Source organism: Physeter macrocephalus, chromosome 11 (genome assembly GCF_002837175.3).
Source record: "Physeter macrocephalus isolate SW-GA chromosome 11, ASM283717v5, whole genome shotgun sequence".
Classification (NCBI taxonomy): Eukaryota; Metazoa; Chordata; class Mammalia; order Artiodactyla; family Physeteridae; genus Physeter; species Physeter macrocephalus.
This window is the reverse complement of record NC_041224.1, coordinates 139099458-139122533: the sequence shown is the minus strand read 5'-3', so window position 1 is coordinate 139122533 and position 23076 is coordinate 139099458. Positions and strand designations below refer to the sequence as shown.

Here is a 23076-nt window from a genome sequence, read left to right as displayed (position 1 = left end):
TGAATTTCTTTGGCATGAAAGGAAAACAAAGGAGACATACAAATCTTTGCAGTTATAAATGAACAAATGAGGGTACACACATCCTGGAACACAGATCTCGCTAAATAAGAATATGTTTACTAAAAAAAACAAACCAAAAAAAAAAAACAAAAAAGAAAACCTCAGTCAAGGGGGCCAGAAAAGGCTGTTTTTCAGAAATTTCAAATAGATTCACTGTGTTAACAAATTCAGTCACAAATGTCTTTATACAATTTCTTCAAAAGCCATGTCCTTTCTCTAGCATATGGTAAATTATTTTATTTACAAAAACATACATACAGATTCTCAGGAAATTGAGGTATTAAAAAATTGAGATATATTCATACAGCAAAGAGGTAGTCATAAAAATCCATCATCAACTAAAAATGAGCTTATTTCTTAGCATTATAAAAACCTTACATTTTTAACCCCTGCATTGTTTACATTTTTTTAAGTAGTAGTAGGTAGATTTCGGCACTTCGGTGATCTTTACTATTCCTAGGTCTTTTTCACATGAAGATTAAACACTGATTTCTATCAATAGAACGTGTGCGTTGCGCTCTTTCCCCAGCAGTGTTAACAGGCTATACCGAGCCTGGCACTCCCTTTTGCCAGGTGTTTCCCATCTTCACGCCTGCTCTTTTGATGAATTACACTTACTAGATGTCCAGCTAGAATCAAGATTGACACACCGTGGCCAGAGAACACAGGAAAATAAATCTGGTTCTCTCAGAAACAAAAACACTTGCCCTTGTATCAACATACATAATATTCTAGAATTTAGGGAAAAAAAAGTGTAAACATGATACATCTCCATGTTTGTTCGACCACTCATAAAACGAGAAATGACCAATCTCATTTACAGGTAAAATTATTTCAAATTCATCTAAAATGAGAAGTTATTAGGCTTAATGATGTAAAATATTTTAATGCTAAAAAGATGAGTCTCATCAGAAACCAATTTTTGGCACTTGAATCTCGGCACCTCTGCAACCCAGAGAACTACCAAATAATAAAAACTGAAAGGGTTGCTTTTCTCAGAATGGCTAATTCACGACAGGAGCAGGGAGAGGGGTGGTGACAAATACTGTTTTAATGAAATAGATTTTCGACATAAATACTGTAGGTATACTCTTTTGTATAGAGTATATTGCTCAGAGGCAATTTTTAATCATGATCCTATTTCATTCAATAAATTAGATAGTAGTCTTAAAAAAAATCCTTTTCAAAAGCTGCTTTCCTCAGTTATTGCTGTCTAAATATTATCTAAAGCTATGCTATCCAGTGCAGGAGCCACTAACCACATATGGCTGTGTAAATTTCAATTAATTAAAATTAAAAATTCAGTTCTTCAATCATACTAGCCTTTCTTCAGGGGTTCAGTAGCTACGTGACTAGTGACTACCATATTGGAGAGCACAAATAACATTTCTATCAAAAAAAAGTGCTATGGGACAGCTCTAAATCTGAAGAAAGTGCATTGTGCTATCTGCTCATGAAATTTTTCACTCATTTTTAAAAAGTTGCTTAAAAGTATCACTACATCTCTAGGCTACAGGTTATTATTGATCTCTGTTCATAGGTGTGAAAGAACGGTATCAACTTTCTGGTCCTTATTAAGACAATTTATGAAGTATTTAGAATTCCATATAGGGCCCAAGTAAAACATGAACTCAGATATTTTCACTACAGGACTATAAAAGAACAAAGTGAAGATTTGACAGGCATGATGAAAGTAATTTAGCAGTCCCAATTAAAACAGATCTCTTCTTCCACTAATATCCATAAATCTTGAAATATGAAAGAATACATAACTGCCATTTAAAGCTTCTCACAAGAATGGGACAAAAAGCCCTTTAGATATTGCTCTATTTTCCTTTGGTCTTAGCAAGGGGAAAACAAAACAAAACATTACTTAAGTATAAACAAAAAAGAGTAAATTAAAATAAAAACTGTCTTACAAATAAATTGCTATGGGACAAGGACAGAAAAACAAGTTTTGGTTTAATGCATGAGAAAATGGCTCTCATTTGTATCGAGAGCTGATATATGAGCTGACTAATAACTCTGAAAACTTTTAGTAAAATCAAGTTCATGTTGTTATTTTCAAATTTGTCAGAACACAAGGTGAGAGAGATAACAATTGTGTATCACTTCTTCCAAATAACTCTTAGATGCAAGGCAGGAAGCAGGGAACAAAATAGATTGCCTATTTTTTCTTTTTTCTTCTTAGTAGGTGAAAGTAAAACAACTCGAACATAAAATGCACACAGCTGTATCTAAAAGAAAAATGCAAACACAACTTAACCATACTTTATTTGACTGCATCTTATTTAGACAGCTTGCACATTTCAAATCCCATTAAAACTCTCTCTCCAAAAGGATATGGGACAATAGAAGAAAATTATGCAGCAATATCCAGTCATCAAACAGCAGTCCAATATTTTGAGATACACATGATATTTTATAGATACTCAACTCATATCTGACGTCAATATAATTTATGGTTATATTTTTACAAACCTGAAAGCCCTATAACAATATAGCACTCATTTTAGTGATGTCATGGTGCACTGAAAAGTAACTCTGATGCACTACCAATTTGCTTTTATCTATGCTCCTGGAAAGTGATGAACTTTATGATTTTTAGACACCATAATAAATATACACATCCAGTCTTATACATGTCAGCCAATACCATAACACAGGGCAAGGTAAAGTTAAAAACATGTGACAAACAAACTTCTTTACAAAGATTTGTCAAGCAAATGGGGAGGGTACTTTGGGGAAGAGGCAGAAAATATTAAAACCAATTTTTTAATAGTAATTTTTTTTTTTAATTTTGCTGGCTTCAGCTTCAAAACTACTGTCTGGTTTATGATCTGTGGACTTCTCTAGTTTCATCCTAATGTAAGGGAAATTATAATCAGCCCACACATTAAAATGGTAGTATACCCGTTAGCTTCTTCAATACTAACATATATAGCTTCATGGTAGCATGTATAAAAATGTTCAGCAGTAGCAACTGCCAAACCAGTGTCAGTGGATAGTACAGTCAGTCTTAAAGAGGCAGCACCCCATTAAAAGAAAGTTGCACCAGTTTTGCTCAGTTTTAGCCAAGTGAACTCGCTCTATCAATTCTAAATGGAGCTGGTTTAAGATTATATAAGAAAAATGAAAGCCCAATATCAAAAAATTAAGTTAATGTTTGATGCTACTTCACCTGAAATGGAGACTTAATTTTGGTGCTGGGTTACCATGCTAGAGGATAAAATTTTAGTCCACTTAAGTAAACAATTTCTGCACACCCAATTAAAGACATAAGGTAGACACAGATATTCAACAAACACCAGCTAAACAATATGACAACCATTTGACTTTTCAGTTACACAGTTAAGTTCGTTTAAAACACCCAGTCAATTCAGCAAAATTTGGTCAATTCTGGGTGAAAAGGTCAGTAGTGATGGTTTCATTGACAATCTGTCAAAAAATTAATGGCTGAGCTAAAAATCTAGCATGTATTTACTTTAGAACTGTCCTCATTAGTGAGTCAAGCAAATGTACGTTCATCAACAATCATTACCTATGAACCAGCAAGTCAAATATAAAGTGGTGAGATAAAATTTGATAATGAAAGTACTGAACTATTTTATTAGTTCAATTCCCTCCATATTAAAAATAACAGAAGCATCATTATGATTGGTATTCCTCTAAGTGCTAGAGTCCAAATGAAGTTTGACCAAAAATGTACTCAAAATGGTCACCTGGAAAGCTGAGTATTGTGTGGTCTTCATAATTTTAATGTAACCAGTATTCTGCCCATTAAACTTTCAAGGCAATATAAAATGGAAAGAAAAAGTTTTCTTTAAAAATAAGGAACTATAAATGATCCCATCAACAGGAAGATTTTATTTTCACCAAATTTATGTATCTTTATTTTAAAAATACTTGTCACCATGTTCACTTTCAAGACACTACACTGAGCAAGGAGCAGCTTTCCCTTAAAAAAAAACAAAAAACAACAAAAAAATAACAAAAAGGCAACAAACTTTCCTGAAAGGGGGCTTTTACCAACTGTTAATGGAGGTAGGGTTTTTAAAAATACAGTAATTATAGCCATAAAATAAAATTCAAACCAAATCCTAGAGCAGAAGTAAAGCATATCCAAATTAATGAAAAAACAATACATTCCTACAAAACATTTTTCACAGAGAATGAATCTTTTCTTTAATGGGTACCTAGGTTTTCCAGTCAAATAAATTATCCATCACAGGTTTCCTGACTCAATTGAAAGCAATCAACTTTAAAATTAATTACATTGCACAGATTGGCCAAAACACAATGTAACTAATGAACATGGTGATGGCTATTAAGAAAACCTATAGAACTCATTCCAAGAAGAATTTTCCATTTCTCCCTTTTTTCTGGGAACTAATAAGCAAAGCTCCCCCAAGAATTTGCACAAGTAAGTGAAGAGAAAATAAAATCAGTTTAAAACAGATACAGTGCACCTTGGAATTTATTTCAAGACCAAGAACCAAAAGCGAAGCATTTTAAGAAATGAAAGCAATGTGACTCCAAACCAAGTGGGAAAAAAGTTCCAACTACTTTGTAAAAGCTGTTCCTCACAGCTTACCAATAATTTTGATTAAATAAAATCATACCAATTTACATTAATTTTTCTATTCTTTTCCAAAAATTCCCTCACTCTCAAAAAAAAAAGTGCATCTAAAACCCAGCAATTCCCGGCTTCATCAACTTTTCTCATCCCTTTTGAGTCATTTCTCAAAGATTTTCCAAGTAGATTCAACTTCTTACTGTAAGAAAAGAAGGGACTTCTACAGTAAACCACTCTGTCACTCACCTGGAAAAAGTATCCAAATTATAAAAATCTGAAATAATTTATTACCAAATTAAGAATTTAAATAAAAACAAAAGTTTGCTTGCAAAGGCCTTAAAGAAAAGGAAAAGGTAGCATGCATTCAAAAACTATAGAGATGAAGACAAATATACTTATCTACACAGGCACTGGCAGACGCAATTTAATTGTTTTCTTTACTCATTGTTAAGACACACCCAACCCTACATAACATTTTTTTTCATTCACTAATCACTGAGGTACCAATATTCAAGAATGGAAATTTAATATTGAAAAAATAAAACCTAAAATTGAAGCTTTTCCCCCACCCCCTCAGAAAACTATGGCAGGTTTCGTGTGAAATGTTAGTATACTCAGAGATTTTTACAATCTACATTGGCTTTTTTAAGGAACAAAAATCATGTTCCACTTCCTGGTTCTGTGATAAAATTATCACTGTGTAAATAACAATGTCAGCAGACTTTGCAAATGAACAAACAAATCTTGGCTATCAACTGGCACATCTTGTTGGTACCAAAAGAACTCTTTAAGTTTAAAACAATCTCTTTTAATTCAGAACAAATGCGCCATGCCAAAGTGCAACAAATATTGTGCGACACTCAAATGAGACACTGACAGATAAGAGCTGCATGGAAATCACTAAATCCACCTGCAAAGCAATTCTGTACAAATTGCATTGCATGCAAAGGTCGATTCTGCATCGTTGGAAAGTTGTTCCTTGATGTCAGTTTCTCAACGCAGCCACAATTTAAGTCGCAGTGCATCAACTCCATTTAAATAGTATCTGAACAGCCTCTTATCTCGAACAAAACCAAGATTTTCATAAAGTTTCAAAGCAGACTTATTCGTTATTTCTGTTTCCAAAACAACCTTCAAAAAAAGAGAGAGAAAACTAAGTTATAATTTTATAATATTTGAAACTAATTTATAATTTCATAATTTGACAAATCACTTATAAACAATAAGATCAAATATTTAGGAAAAAGAAACTATATTTAGTTGTTTTAAAGTTGATGGTGAAAACAGTAAATATTAATGACGTACAGGAAGAACCCAGAAAAACAATCATCAGAATTATAAAAGTCATTCTCTCTCAGGGCAAGCGGGGGTGGGAACACTGGGGACATTTTCTTTTCTATTGATTTTTGTGAAATGTTTGGAATTTTTAGCAATGAGAATATATGTTTTATACTAAAACAAAGATGAATTCGTTCCCTGTATAGTGTGACAAAAAACTGAAGAAAAAAATCAACAATCAAAGATTTAAGAAAATAAACCAGTACTGGAAACTATTCAGATTGACCTCCAACTCCTATATTTTCATTAGTATGTCATCCTTTATCCTGGCGACAACTACCATATTTGTCTACAGTCAAGACCAGAGTCTGAAAACTATCGTCCTTAGACCAAATATGCCTACTGCCTGTTTTTGTAAATAAAGTTTTATTGAAACACAGCCATGCCCATTGGTCTGCAGTGATGTTTACTGCTGCTTTCTCAATACAACAGCAGACCTGAGCAGTCGCACCAGAGACCTGTGGGCTGCAAAGCCTAAAATATTTACCATCAGGCTCTTTGGAGAGAAAGTTTGCCAAACCTAGATCAAAGGTACCAAAACTTTAGTGTACCTGGAGGGCTTATTAAAATAGATTGCTGCACCTCCCCCCTCCAGAGTTTCTGATTAGGTTTGGTGTGGTGCCCAAGAATCTGCATTTTTAAAAAATTGCCAGGTGATGTTGATTGCTGCTGGTAAGGAGAGGACATTCTGAGAACGACATTCTGAGAATGTCTAGACACTATGGATACCAACACTTAACAGAGGTATTAACTTCTATCTGGGTCTTTTAAAGTATTACTGAACCAGTGGCCCTGACAATGAAGAACTGATACTTTTGACTATTATGTGATGTTCTTCTACTTTACTTCTACCTTCCCCTACCAAAATATCCTCTATCCCATCCTCCCACCTTTTACATACATAGCTCTATTTGCCTTTCTATTGATTCTCTACCTACCTCACTGAGAATCAACACAGTGAGTCACAGTTACTGTTGGGATGTTATAACCCCGACGTGTTTGGAGTGGGGAAAAAAGGGCAAAGTATAATTAAACAAAGGCCCAAGTAAAGCCTAAGAGTCTCTTCCTGTTCTATCGCAAGCTACAAAAAAAAATCTGACAAGAATTCAAGCAACAGATATAAATAATAGAGAAAAGACTGTACTTCAACTCATCGGACCCAGAAAACTCATGATCAACTCCTCTACAATTCCACACACCAGTAACAAGATCTCCATCCCATCAATGCCTCAAACCTAAAACCTAAGAGTCATCTCTGTACTTCTTTCCTCTCTACCTCACTACATACATCCAAGCATTGAGTATTTCAATTTTCTCTCTTAAATTTCTCTTAAACTGATCTTCTTTCTATCCCCATTGACAACATTCTAGTCTAAGCTGCCATCAACTTTTATTATAAATACAAGAACCTCCTAACCCAAAGGTCTCCCACTCTAAGTACAGTGATGCTTGTTAATTCCCTGCTTACAACCATTTATTGACTCTCTTTTGTCCTCAAGAAAACGTCCACAATCTAACAGTAATCTAGAGACCTAAAAGGTCCATCAAGATACGGCCTCTACCTACCTTGCTAACTGTGCTTTAGGTCTCGCCCCCTTACTCGCCACGATCAACACTAAACTTTCAGTTTCTGGAACCCACCATTATCTTTCCTACCTTGGATCTTTCACATAAGCTGTTTTCTCTGTCTGGAAGAACACTCTTCCCATCCTCCTCTTCTTGCTTTTGGCCTTAGCATGTCACTTCCAGACTGGGTAGAGTATTCCTTTCCCTTCATACTACCTTACAGCACTTGGCACTGCTCCTTGTTCAACTGTACTTTCATTCAATGTTTGATGAGTATGACATCTTTCCCAGCTGGTGAGCCCAACAAGGAGAGGGATCACTGGTACCTTGTTCACAGCCATTTCCTCTGCACCTAACACACTGCTTGACACATAGAAGGCTCTTAAACATCTGTTAATTATATATACACTTAGTACCTTTCATTATATTACATACATTACATAAATATGAAACAAACGAAAGTACTGCCAAGCTTTTAAATGACCAGAGTACTTAAACAGAAAGTATCATCTTATGCAATTACCTATGCAAACAACTCATGAGAGCAAATCACACACTAATCCAAACTTTAAAAAGATCTAAAAACAAGTAAGTAATAGTTCAAGATCAAGGGAAAATGTTCCTATAAAAGTTATACAGCAAGCAAACTGGTTCAAGATGAAAATAAAAAGTCAACAATTTCTCTCCGCTCTTAAAAAAATGGAATTTAATGTTCAGTAATGTATGCCATCCTCCAGTTTGGAACACCCCAGTCTGGTCAATGCAATTTACCAGTTTGGAACTATTCTCTTGAGTAATTCCTAGAATTCTGTCTTATGCCAGCACCTAATTACAGCTAAAATGTTAAATCAAAACAATTAATATGAGATGCAATAAAGCTGCAACAACTCAAAACTTAGAACTGATTTCACAGAAACAAAAAGGAGAGCAACAGTGTAATAAAAATAACTAATACTTTTTGAAGGCTTACTAAGTGCTACGTAAAGCATTTCACATGCATTATCTCATATTACATGCATTTGTCATAATGTTATTTTCACAAGAACCCTATGAAACAGATATATCTCTAACTTTCAAGTGAATGAAACTCAAGGCCACCAGTAGAACAAGAATAGACCAGACTCCAAATGTGAACTAGAGCTTAATAGTATCCACTCTTCTGTACCTGTGATTGCATCCCAAAGTAAAACAAAGCAGTGAATGGGAGATCTAACATAATGAAGGGGATCCAAGTCCATATTCATTAATATCTAGCAATCTAAAATATTCAAAACACAGCTGAGGCTAACTATAGCTACACAAATATACACTTGACTGTTAAGAGTTGAATTCAGGTTTGTTGGCATCCTAACAGATTAATAAAATAAAGCCCAGTTTATAGAAAAACATCACACAAAGGGCTAACACCTTGGTTAAAATGAAAAAGATTCTCTCAGCACACTCACATTTTCTAATCAAAGAGATCATGTATTATTTGACATAATAGAAAATGCCACAAAAAAAGTAACTACTTTTTAACACTTAATTATGAAATTCTTATAAACATACTAAAAGAGAATCTGGGTTTATACTGGAAACTCTCTATAAAATTATTCTTTTAGTCCACATCATGGGAATATTATATAGGAAGCCAAAGCATAATAAGGTTATTTTAATCCTAAAGAAACTTGGCCAAGTTGAATTCTACTTAACAGAAAATAAGGGTTACAGTGAAGTTCTACGGATTCTCTCAGGAACAAACCATTGTCAGGATGAGCCAAACCATTACAGTTTAGAAAGCCTTTTTTAATATTACAGGCTAGGAGCTCCTGGAGGGACGGCAAGCACTATTTTATTGTCTAGCACCACACAGGCCTTACACCGACAATGCTGACTGAACCATTTTATTGCTCTTCATAACATCCCTTTAAGATCAGAATCACCATCACACTGCACAAAGAGACAGATTTTTAAAAGTTAAATTACTTTCCTACAATCACACAACTATATCGACAGAAGATGGATCTAGAACCCAGGCTTATCATATCCAGTTCTTTAACTAGGCCAAACTACTCAACCAAAAATCCTTACAGTTTAAATAATTCCATTTTACTCTGTTTTTTACCTAGCAGCCTCTGTCTCACAGCCAAACTATATGTTTCCAATGAAACTAAAAATGTTAAACATATAATTATTAAACACAAAAAGCTTAAAAGTCATCTTGTACATTACCATAAAATGTATGTTACTTTGTTAACAGGTAACAGGTTTATTATTGGTTATTTAAATAAATTTCCCACTGTTGGTGGGAATGTAAATTGCTATAGACATTATGGAAAACAGTGTGACAGTTCCTCAAAATTAAAAACAGAACTATCATATGATCCAGCAATCACACTTCTGGGTATACAACCAAAGGAAGTAAAAATCAGGACCTCAAAGAGGTCCTCATTATCTCTCTCTCTCTCTCGAATATTTTGGCCTTAAAAACAGAAATCCTGGGCTTCCCTGGTGGCGCAGTGGTTGAGAGTCCGCCTGCCGATGCAGGGGACACGGGTTCGTGCCCTGGTCCGGGAAGATCCCACATGCCGCGGAGCGGCTGGGCCCGTGAGCCATGGCCGCTGAGCCTGCGTGTCCGGAGCCTGTGCTCTACAACGGGAGAGGCCACAACACTGAGAGGCCCGCGTACCGCCAAAAAAAAAAAAAAAAAAAAAACAGAAATCCTGCCAGTGTGACAACATGGGTGAACCTGGAGGGCATTACCCTAAGTGAAATGCATTAAACATAGAAAAACAAATACTGCACGATCTCACTTATATGCAGAAACTAAAATAGTCAAACTTAATAGAAGCAGAGTGTAGAATGGTGCCTCCAAGGGGCTGGGGACAGACGAAAATAGGAAGATGCTGGTCAACTAAAAATGTTTTAAGGTCACATACTGCACACTTAAAACTCCATTAAGGGGCTTCCCTGGTGGCGCAGTGGTTGCGCGTCCGCCTGCCGATGCAGGGGAACCGGGTTCGCGCCCCGGTCTGGGAGGATCCCACATGCCTCGGAGCGGCTGGGCCCGTGAGCCATGACCGCTGAGCCTGCGCGTCCGGAGCCTGTGCTCCGCAACGGGAGAGGCCACAGCAGGGGGAGGCCCGCATACAAAAAAAAAAACAAAAAAAAAAAACTCCATTAAGAAATTCTGATTCCAGTATATTTTCATCATTTATGAGTTAGTTCTGAGTATTAATATCATAGTAACCAAACCATAAACCTAAAAAATATTTTGAAATTTAAATTTCCAGAGATGAAGATTTCAGGGACATCTACAGCTTAAAAAGTAAAGTACTGTTCATCATGCTGCTCCATTCATTCTACTTTATTTCCAAAAAAAGTACATAAAAGTAAATGGCCACCACGTGGGTTCATTATTTTAGGTACACAAGAAAACTCATTCATGTTATTTGTATATATTTTTCTTACTATTTCCCCTAATGTAAAACCCAAGCTCAAGAAGCTTCTCCTAGTAGCCACTAAATGTTTGGCAGCCAGACCACATAGAGGAGTAACCAAATTCAAGCCAGATGAGCAATATAGGTAATGCATTTCTTATTCATGAAGTAATGAATCCACCTGTTTCTTTTTTTGATGCTATAACTTTTTAGTCAGATCCAAATATACAGAAAATGGAAAAGATCTTTAGCTACGCTGTTTAAACATGTCTAATTCTGATATAAAAATTTAGGAAAGTCATAGCAAGGCAAAATGAAAAGATCTATTAGACCAGAAGAATACCATTGTTATTTGGGCAAAAGCAAGATCTACATTTCAACTCTGTGAAATGTACAGATCTACATTTCAACTAACCTCAGTTTAATTCACTCTCAATTTATCTTAAAACGACAATTTATCTTGGCAACCAAAAGCAATATAAACATGACTCAAGGTCATAAATAAATTCTGCAAACAGAACAGAAAGTAAAAATTGACTGGATGTGCACAGTAAAGCTTCATAGAGATTTCCAAATGTATCTCTCTTAATAGGCTCATAGATTCAAAAATCTCTCTCTGTAAGATTAAAAAAACAGCAGCATGACCTAAGCAGTAGAAAATGTAATTTAAAACCCTTCCCAAATGTCTTTCCGATAATTTGTCAAAATTTCTTAACACTTTAAAAGAAAGGAAGGTTGGCCTAACTTAATGGAAGTAACATCGCATGTCAGTTATTTTATAATTTGGTCATTGTATTCTTGGAGAATTATAATTTCAAAGTTTTCCTCAGAACAATGAATTATATACAAAACTATTTTTATATATAATTGTTTTTATCAAAAGGTACTTTAATAACTTGGTTAACCCTGAAGATATATATTTTTTTCAGATATATTTTTTTATGTACACACACGCAAAAAAAAGACGATTGCTGTTCCTAGAAGCTTAGAGACAAAGACAAGTTAAAAACTAATTAGATTGGGAGATGGGAATTGACATATATACACTAATATGTATAAAACAGATAACTAATAAGATCCTGCTGTATAAAAAAATAAATAAAACTAAAAAAAAGAAAAGAACTAAAAAACAATTTTTTAATGAAAAAAAAATAGACAAATCGAAATTCAAAAGTCGGCCCCCCCCCCCCAAAAAAAAGAGGCATAAATAAGATACTGGAAGCACAAAACTGATCATTCAACCAATGTTTACGAACCACGTACTCTGTCACAAATGCTGTCCTAAGTACTAAGAATACAGCAGTAAACAAGAAGAGGTATTTCTGCTCTCAGTGGCTAAGGCACAGTCTCTGAACAAGTAAATTTAAGCATAGTAAGTATTACAGAAAGGGAGGTCAAGAAAACCACAGAAGGTGCAATTGATTCTGTCCAGAGGATCAAGGAAAACTTAAAAGGAGTTGTTGATATCCGAATTGGGTCTTAAAGACTGAGAAGCATTTTCATAAGCAGAGGAAGACCAAGAAGCTACTGGGTCTAGCAAATACAAAGTAGTTACACTGGAGTGGAGGGGAAAGAAACAAACCAAACAGGATGAGATGGTAACATAAGGAAATAGAACCAACAAACACACTACCATCAAAAATCAGAAGGGTAAAGAGGACAGAAGAGTTTGTTGCTTATAGGGTTTAAAACTCAAAGAAAAGGAAAGTGAAAGCCTAGAAAAGAGTAAGCAAGAGTTTTGTCCCTTTCTACAGCAAATCCTTTATCTGAACAATATGGGGCACAGAGAACCAATTTTTTTAAACCATGGAAGACTTCCCTAATCCAGAGGCAGAGCTATTCAAACTGCAAAAACCATCCACTTAAAACCATACAACAGAAATAAGTTCATGGAACTATACCTATTTCAGTCTAAGATTGAATAAAACTCATTGCTTGAAAAGTAAGAAAAATGAATCAGAATTTTAGGCCCACAATGAATAGTTCTACCATAAAATGTATCACTAATTTAGGCCTTAACCTTAAGACTATAACAGTATAACCAAAATCTAATCATTCCTCAGAACTTTCAAAGAAAAACCAATACTATTTAAACATTTGATCAGTTAAGGTAAAGTATACTACCTGTCTCATAGGCAGTAACTAGGATAACTCAGAAAAGGCTTTCATAAGGGACATAACACTCCCTCCTTATAACATCCCTGTTCACTGGGAACCATACTACTCAGTAGAGGATCAAAACATGGTCTTATCATCCCAAAGATTTCTCCAAACTGTTAAGCAGCTTTTGTGAAGCCTGACTTCTATTCTTGATGAGCTGTCTAAGTCAATATAGCCATGGTCCATATTGGACTTACACTCATGAAAAAATTTATGTTCAATTTTATACTCAAATTTTAGTTACCAATGATGTAGATAATCAGGGCCACTGTACCTTTTACTTTTTGAAATTAAAAGCTTTGAATATGAGATCCTTTGCCATGTGTGAATTTTCTTATTCGGGGTAAAAAAATTAAATTTCCATAAATCCCAGGATGTCTTCCCTGTGCTGCCCAATATGTCTGTAGGCCTTCTCATACAACCACCATTTAGTGTGATCTGTCAAACTATGAACTATGAATGTGGACAAGGAACCTGAGAATACCCTGCTGTACATCTGTACTGACATGGAATCCTGTTCATGAGTTACTGTTAAGTGGAAAAAGCAGTTATAGCAGAATAATAACTGTGATTTCTTTGTATAAAAAAGTATGTGTAAACATTTGCATTCATATGTGCTTAGAAAATGGGAGGATGCAAACTGCAAGATTAATAGCAGCTATAAGTGGAAAGAAAGATGAAGAGTTGAAAAGCGTGAAGATGGTAAAGGAAAGGACTTTGCACCCCAAATACACACACACAAATAATGATGGTTAGTGACTGTGAATAAATTTTGTACCAAAAAACCCCACTTAAAAAAAAAAAAAAGTAACCAAAACAAGTTACTTATTCAAGTCAGTCTGAGAAAAAAATTACCCAATTTCAAGTATTTTGAGAACTCTCTAAGGCACATTTGCCCTCCAATAATAAAGACAAGTGTTAGTAGTAACGCTCATAAAATTACTAACACAACTCTGATCCTTCTTAGTCACCACTGTTATATTAAAGATATCTATACTTCCCTAGTTTATACTTATTCCCTTCCACATTACATAACAGTAAATCTTAACATTCCCAATCATCACTATTATTTATTGAGCACCTACCATATGTAAAGCACAGTGCTGCAGGATACAAAGAAACTACCTGCCTTCAGGCCTTACAAACAAGCTGAAGAGAGAAGATGCTTTTATGCTAATTTACAGATAGCTCTACATTTTAAAAGTGGTTGTCTTTCCCCCCTCCAGCCTTATTATTTAATGCTGAGAGATTTTTTCAAATGTGAAATGTTCTTCATATGGGCTGATGGTTGGCCCACAGGGAAAAAAAAAAAAAGTATTATTTAGAGAGAAACCAAGGCCAATACACAAGTAAATTACAATAAGGTTTATAATAAGGGCTACCTTAAATGATTTAACTGATAACAAATAAGAGCTCTGAATACCAGTTATTTACTAAAAATATCTAAAATTTTACCTTTACATTCTGACACAAATTTTAGCTCCCATTATCATCTTAAAATTTGTTCTAGGTCAAAATTCATGTGTTTTTAAATGGAATATAATTTTCAGCACAAGTTACATTTGTATAATAATAGCTTGCAATGAAATCTGCAGTACAATTTATTATGGGCTATTTATAAAAATACCCAGTAGAATACAGCCCAGGATAAAAGGTCTTAAACATTTAGGAAGACTTACCTCATCACAGTCTCCTTCAACCATAGCATATATAGCTTTCTTAACCAAGTTAGTACCTAGAATACAGAGCTGAGTATTAATGAAGTAAAAAAATGTAATTAGTTTCTTAAAGATATCTAAATTATAATAGTCATAAGAAGCAAAGAAATGTCAAATGCTGGGTTCTACCCTGAATGAGATACACAGATTATCTCAAATTAAGTGGGAAAAAAAATTTAGACTTAAAACTGAGAGGCCAATAGGACCTATGCATAGCAATACAAGTTTCCTCTTGAAAGACCTATCTCCTGATATATATCCTTTTCTCAGGTGTAAATGCTATTTAATTCCAAGAAAAAAGGTACGATATGGCCAGAGCAACCCAGGAACTTCTTCAGCTAGTAAGAACTCACTCCATGACCTTTGAGCCAATCTTGCCAAAGATCACACCAGAATTGCTGTGAGCCAGAGTGGGCCCAAGACACTGTGTTAGTTTCCACAAACCTTATAGTAAGCCTGGGCACACCAAATGATGTCAGTGGTGTGTCTGTATCCTAGTTTTGGGTCAGATATACTTAGCACATTAAAGGGAAAACAAATGCTAAATCTGATCTTAAGAGAAGAAATCCAAATTTTCTCTCTCAATTTTCAAACCATGAACACAAGCAAGCACACATTACATGGGCCATACAAAATATGTCTGAGGGCCAGGATGCAAACTTCAAGGCACTGGTTTCTGCCCTCTGAAGTAGCCAGGCAATTTGCCTATCATTTGCCATGAGTCCTTACCAGCTCTTTTTAATACATCAAAGACTCAAACTTGGCTTGTATAACAAGCCCAATTCATTAAACATCTTAGTGGCAAACTGTAACACTATAAGAAAAGTTGGCTGAACCTAATGTATTAAGTAAACCTATTCATAATGACTTCTCATGATGTCTCAGATTGTGTGAACCACTCTTAAACTGGACATACACTCATAGTTTTAAAAAAAAAAACTACCAGTGAGAAAACTGCTAGTAATTAAATACTGGTACAGGCATCAAACTCTTTTTTCATGAATACTTACTTAGCTTCAGTACCTCTCAGAATTTGCCATGCTCAGACAAGTGCTTGTCTACCTGATCCTCCATCTTGAACAAAGAGCCAGTAGGTCTTAGACACTATGACAGCGGTTCTTAACAGGCTTACATCATAGCCACCTGGGGAAATTTCAGCCCTACTTCTAACAGGACAAATAAGATTCTCAAGGGGAGGGGCCTAAGCATTTGTTTTTAAACCACCCAGATGATTCTAATGACCATTATAAACCATGAGTATAAGATTAACTGCAAATGCCAGGAAAGGTAGCCCAGGAAAGAGATGAGTTTGGGAATAGTAGTAAGAAACGATTCTCCTTTTTCCTGGTCCTTCCTGAATTGTTAATATAATGTTTGATGACTAGTACTAAATAATGGTAACAATTTCTCCATTATTTTGCCTTGGTTGAGGACCATTTAACCCAAGTACATACAGCTGCTTGAGCGCTGTGATCAAGCACTCTAATAATGCTATTAAACACTGCAGAACTTAGTATAATGCAAAGCAGTTTGGATGTGATCAAAAAAATGTCTGGAGATGAAAACTGATCACCTTCTAATTGTTAGAAAGATAATCTCTCAAATAATTAAACAGTAATAAAGGAAACAATTCATTTTTAAAACATTTTGAAAATATTTTGAAATAAAAGCATTCAATTTTCTTCCCTCAGCTTCATGCTCATTTCTACATACTATTTATATTTAAGTCTTCTGCTTCAAAAAAAAAAAAATGAAAATAACTTAGGCATTTTTTTGTGCCATAATATTTTTCTTACCAATGCCATTTCTCCTGTATTTGGAATCCACGGCTAACATGGCTATATAACCTCTGCGGAACATCTTTTTGTGCATATCCAACTTGCAAACGATGGCACCTACACACTCCTCCCCTACCATGGCCTTAAAAATAAACAAACAGTTACAAAGAATACATTGCCATCAGGTATTGCACAATTACCCATGGAAACAGCAGCCAACCATTGGTGTTTTTGAGGGAGGAAGAAATAATGAGAATTCTAGCAAGACAGCAGTCACAGAAGTGTCAGAAATCTAAATCCCAGAACTCCTTCAAATGTTCTAGTTTTAAAATCTTTCAACATTCTTTAGGACATGAATTTCTTAGGCTCATTATTAAAGCCTAGGGGAAAAAAAAAAAGCAAATTTCCACATGGTAAACATTCCAGTACTTTATGAGGTGCTTATAATTAGCTGCAATAAAGAGCTACATGTTTAAGATCTGGGAAAGGGGAAACGTGAAAATAATTTTTTTAAGAAAGTCTTTTCATTAGATATCACAAAATATTGTGAAACTTATCAACAGAGTACTATAAATTTATATTTAATTATAATAAATTTTTAGTGAAAGACAGATATAAGACATAATATTTATACCTGAATAATAGATTTTGATCAGGGGAAAAAAATCTAAAAGAAAAAGGATTATTTTTAAGGTATTCCTTAGATCCTACCCAAGGGGTTTTTGTTACTGAAGGACTACAAAAACTAGATATACGATGGTCTCATTTTTAGGACTCTCCTGACAGTGTGAGTCATTGCCATAGAGCTCACAGAATATCTAGAACTCAAAATCAAAGCTTCATATTAAAGCAAAAGCTGTAATATTTACAAAGCTTTCTATTTTAATAAAAATGTACAGCCTTCCAAAAATTACTTATTAAATAAAAGCTAATCAGCCTCCATTTTCATTAAAATTTCCAGTATCACCATTGAAAATGTTTTTCAAAAATTCCATCACCAACAAAAAGTTCTAGTAAAGATTGTATTCTGGTAAATATAAATAGGGCAATAGTTCCATTCCAACTGTTTAATAATGTGTCAGACAGAAATACTTGTTTGCTGTAAAGAGCCCTCATAAAAAAAACATGAAAGCTTCAAATCATCTCTTAATAAAATTAACTTTTCAGAATCTATTTCAACAACAAAAACCAGGAATGGGTTAAAAAAAAATCAATAAGCAAAGCCTAATTTACACTTAATACCTCTCTTATCTTGAATCTGTTTTGACTTTTTTTAGTTCATCATTCTGTAAATTGATTAAAAAGCCTTTTTTCAACTGTGGAGAAATCTTTAGGCAAGATAATTCTAATCCATTTCACGCAAGCCTAAACTAGGTCAGGAGGGCTATTAATTTATTTATTTTAATTGAAGTATACTTGATTTACTTTGAAGGGATATTAAATTCAACAATCCACACTAATTCATTTCTGTTTTATCAACACAATCCAAAATTATTTGGGGTCAATAAACCTCTAAAATTGTTATTTCCATTTTCATTCATGATAAATCAATCTGGTTCTTTCAAAATTCTTTTGAAAAGTAAAATTTCTTTCTGTATTAAGTCCTGAAACATATACAAAAGTTGCCTGGTTGAACAGCATTTTCTGATTTGAACATAACTTATTTCAAATAGATGTGTGAGGTTGTGTGTGTGTGTGTGTGTGTGTGTGTGTGTGTGTGTGTGTGCATACATCAGAGATGAGAGGTACATTAAAATATTTTTGACCTGACCTCATAAACTAGGAGAAATGGAAATCTATACAAATCTATGATACAAAATTACAGGACAGCTACATTTCACAGTTAATAAGCCATCCAAAAGGGGAAAAAATTAAATCCACTAGACACAATATTACTGGACAATACTTTCAAACTGGATAGGCATTTCAAACAAATCTTCTTTGTCCTCGGACCAAGAAAGTAATAAGCAAACAAAGTATTATATTAGTTCACTCTTAGACTAGATTGATTTCTTACTAATCAAGAATCTATAGGAACAAAAATCAAGTTGTACACATCATTTAAAATAAAAGCCCAATATATGATTCACTGTTATTAGCAAGATGTTTAGTGAGGAAGGCCAATTCTGTATTTTTTCCTGATAAATTGCTGATGAATATACACTTACAAGAATCACTGAACTGCGTGTTAAGTTTTTACAAATAAAAGCTTCTGCACATACATTTGGAACTCATGCTATTAAAGTGTGTTCTTTTTTTCAAGGATGGGAACTGAAAAATTCCAGGCAAGATTAAAATTTAACTCTACAAGGCCAAATGCTTGTCAATCTATAAAACTTGAAAAATATAAGTTGTGTGAAATACGGATTCCCAAATTCCAGAATATCACAAATAGGAAAACAGGAATCTGGAAATTTAAATTTAGAACAAATAACAGAAGTACTATAGTATATCACTGGTAATAAGTTTAAGAAGTTCAAAAAGGCACCAACAACTGAAAATACCATGAACTCAAAGGAGACAGAGATAAATTAGTTAAGTACAGAGTAAATGACAGTGCCTCCCATTTGTACAGTACCATACTTTCACATCTGTTACAATTAGGAAGAATCATTAAAAACTGTCACTTTTGTTAGTCAAATATGGTCAAGTAGTGGCGATTTTCTAAGGTTCAACCGCATATATTCCATTTGATCCACTGCAGGTTACTCATGGAAACCAGAACATTCTGGAGATTTCTAGTCTCTTAAGATCGATGTCTGCAAGGACAACTATTACTCGGTGAAGCATAACTTGGTGACACAAGGATCTTGGCTGAATGACTCAAGGGTATGTCATTTTTCAGCTTCTTAGTTGTTTCCATAGTGACAGGCCAGGAGACCTGGGTTCTAGCTTTACATCTCCGGACACTAAATATCTGGAGATGTGAACATTTTAAGTCGCTCTGGTCTTTAATTTTTTTTTTCATTAAAAAAAAAAAAAAATGAAGCTGAACTAGATTATCTCTAGGATCCTTTATAGTTCTAAAATAGTATGAATTGAAATAAACATATACTTATATTTGTTTTAAATTCGTTCTCATGAGAAATTCAAACTTTTTAAACGCCAATATAAAGGCCCCAGTTCCAAATGGCCTCTGATTGTTTAACTATTGTTTTATGTTCAATACGTCCAGATCCATACTTGCATTAGTAAACCTTACGGGTCAACCACTTGCGTATTATCACAATTTCTAGATATTCAGAGTTTAATGTTAAACAACCTGGCTATTAAGGGTTAAAGTTCAAATTAGCTGTTGAATTGGGAGGAGTCTATGTAAAATCAAAGTAAAGTTTACTAATATTCAGTTTATCAGAGTTTAAAATGGCAGACAAGTTGAGAGACGTCTAGGTAATACTAGAACTCAAAAGTTGACTAATCATCACACATACACAACTATTTTCTGGAATTAACAGAAATACATACACTATTTCAATTTAAAGTGTAACTAAATTGTATGCTTCTGTGAATTAACTTACAATTAAATCAATCTACAATCTTCAGCATTTATAATAGCATTTGATATGACATTTATTATAATGCTATGAAAACCATCTTCCCATATTCATTTGACACAGACGTGTCTTAGAACTTCTATTCTGATGCAACCGTTAGAATCCTGTAAGAGCAGTTTTGTAGAATATAAAATAGTATGTTAAACAAACATACTAAACTGAAGTTTAGCGAAGTGAATGCAGAAAATAGCACAGCTACCATTATCAACAATACTGAGGTTGTATTTTCAGATCACCACCAAGCTATAGAATCAAAAAGAAAGATTTCTAAAGTATTGTCAAAGCATCTTACAGGGAATTAGTAAATGCAATTAAGTCAATTCTAAAACAACAAATAATGGTAGTGGCTTTTCCCTTCACATATCATAAAGCACTCCTTAAAAGCATGTTGTCTTTCTTCAATAAAATTCAATGGAAACAACATGCTTGTGAGTACATGATACAAAGCACATACCTGCCATCAATATTTAAGTGAAAGGTTTCATACAGACTGAAATTGGTCAATATTATTGGGAAACTATTGGTACTACCAGTACTACGTAAGTCAAAAAATATATATATTCAGCTTGTTTGGTTAAGCCAAGTCTTTTTTACTCATATATTAAGCAAAAAATTTCTGTCAACTATATTACACACAAGCCAGCAAGAGTACTAGAACTTAAGCATATCTATGACCAGCTTCTTTAAAAAAGAAAAAAAAATTAGATTAGTAACGATTTCACACTTAGTTTCCTACACTCCCCAAAAGGGTATTTTTTTCAAGTTTCAGGAGTCTTTCAGCCACCAGAAGTGTTAGTAGCACCTTCTGCAACCGTGCACCAGAAAGCAGGCTGGCTACAACTGCTAACTGCCCTGCTGAAGTAAAAGCAAACAATCTCCATAATTATGGAATATGCTTCTAAGATTTAATTCTCCAGTGCGGCCACAGCAAGTTTACTGACAATCATGTTCACCAAAACATGTTTATGCATACACTCTTCCCTGATTATGGCTGTAATTGAGAGATTAATAAGGCCTGTATCCGAACAGAACCATGTTCAAATTAAATGACTGCAAAGTGCTTTGAGGATGAGGGAGGATAATTAAAGACGGTTAAACATGATTATAAGCTAATGTAAACAGGATACAAGACCCCCAACATGCATCACACAGGCTTATTGCATTTACATCAGTATCAAGTTAACCCAGATCATGAAGCCTTACCTTCAAAGCAGTTTCATTAAATAATTAGGAGTGCATACACGCACTTTACATCACGTAACGTACTATGAAATGCAAGATACATCCACTGCCACTCCAGCCCTCACACTCCCTGCCCTGCACGGTCTGGATCTCTCTGCTGAGTTCACCCTTTTTCCATTCCACCCACTTACCAAGAAGCACAGCTGTGGCCAGTTGTGGATAAAATATCTATATGTATAAATGGAGTAGGGTTCAGACAGATCTTTGGTGATCAGTCTCATGATATCGGGCATTTGCAGCTCGGATTCATATCGGACATAACGTATAGTCCGATCCTCCCCAGGCTCAACCTCCCGGCCTGAAGGGCTTCTCAAACTGCAGCCGGCGGTCAGGGATGAAGATAGCAGCCGCACCTGCTCGTCTTCCTCCTCCTCCTGCTCCGTGCCCTCCGCCAGTCCATTACGGGCCGCCGCGGGATCGCTCGCCGCCGCTGCCTCTGCGGGGCTGCGGAGCGCAGTTCTTGAATTATTGGGGAGGCAGGGAGGGGGGCTCTCGCCCGAGTGTACCCCAGCTCCTTTTGTTGCAGTCGCTCTGGGGCCCCCGGCGGGGGTGGCCGTGACCGTGGCCGCCTCAGCCGCGCTCAAAACCTTGCTCTTGAGGGAGGCGGCCGTCCGGAGGTGCCGCAGTTCGGGATTGATCAATCCGTTGAGCTGCAGCTGCTCCTGCGGCGGTTGGGGGCAGCGGAGGCACGGATGCCCCTTGGCCGCCGCCGTCGCCTCGCCGCCCGCCGGGCTCCCGCCGCCGCCGCCGCCGCCGCCGCCGGCTTCGTGTTCCTCGTCGTCCTCCTCGTCCTCGCTGCAGCAAGCGAGGGCGGCCCCCGCCGGGAAGGGACAGCGGGGCTCGGCCGCCGCCGAGGCCGGAGGTGCTGGTGGTGGGAGGAGGCTGCTAGGCCCAGGCGGTACCTCCGCCATCCTAGAGGAGACACAGACCGAGAGGGGAAGCCATGAGACCCGGCGGACGAGCGCGGAGCAGGGGGGGCGGGGAGCCGGGGGCGGCGAGGGGGGGGGAAACAAAGGCAGAAACCGTCCCTCACAGAGCTGGCGCCCCAATTCCGCGGGCCCCCCCCAACTCTTCAGCGCCGCCCAGCTGCTCAGCCGGCCACCGTCCCCGTCCGCCCGCGCCCATCCGCCAGCCCTGTCACCCGCGGCCCCTCCCCGTCCCCACCGCAGGCTCACCCCGCACAGGTCCCCGCCGCCACTGCCGCCACTCCTCTTCCTCCTCGGCCGCCGCCGCCGCCTCCCGCACCGCCGCGGTTGCCTCCACCGCCGCCAAGGCTCACACTCAGCCGCCGTCGCCGTAAAGCGCCTCGGCTGTTACCCCGGGTAAAGTTTCCTGGGCCTGGCTTTACGACACTTCCCTGCCTGCCGGCTGCCGGGGCCGAGGGAAAGGGGCGTGGAGGGAGGTGACCTGTGGAGGGGCGGGGACGAAGGTGTCTCCTACGGGCCCCGGGGGAGACGGCGTGCTAATGGGTGGGGCTGTAGGGCGGGGAAGTTGCAGAGGGCTTTGGAGTCACCAGCTCCCAACCCACTGTCCTCGGCCTTGGGGTTCAACCGCGGATCTTGCAGCGCGAGGCCCGGGAAGGATGGGCGGGACAGGCGCTCCCACGGAGCTGCCGCGAAGCCCGCCCGCTCCGGGCCTGCTGCCCCAGCCTTGGACAAGTCTCCT

General features: G+C 36.8%; 1 protein-coding gene across 1 annotated transcript; it reads right to left on the bottom strand.

The window, feature by feature from the left end:
- Positions 1 to 3935: 3935 nt before the first annotated feature.
- On the bottom strand, positions 3936 to 22711 carry NAA30 (N-alpha-acetyltransferase 30, NatC catalytic subunit). Its single transcript, XM_024118165.3, has 5 exons — positions 22587 to 22711; positions 21543 to 22323; positions 16634 to 16757; positions 14799 to 14854; positions 3936 to 5767 (listed from the first exon to the last, which is right to left on the bottom strand). The coding sequence occupies exons 2-5, from the start codon at positions 22320 to 22322 to the stop codon at positions 5630 to 5632; spliced, it is 1098 nt and encodes a 365-aa protein (XP_023973933.1). The 5' UTR covers position 22323; positions 22587 to 22711; the 3' UTR covers positions 3936 to 5629.
- Positions 22712 to 23076: the final 365 nt, after the last annotated feature.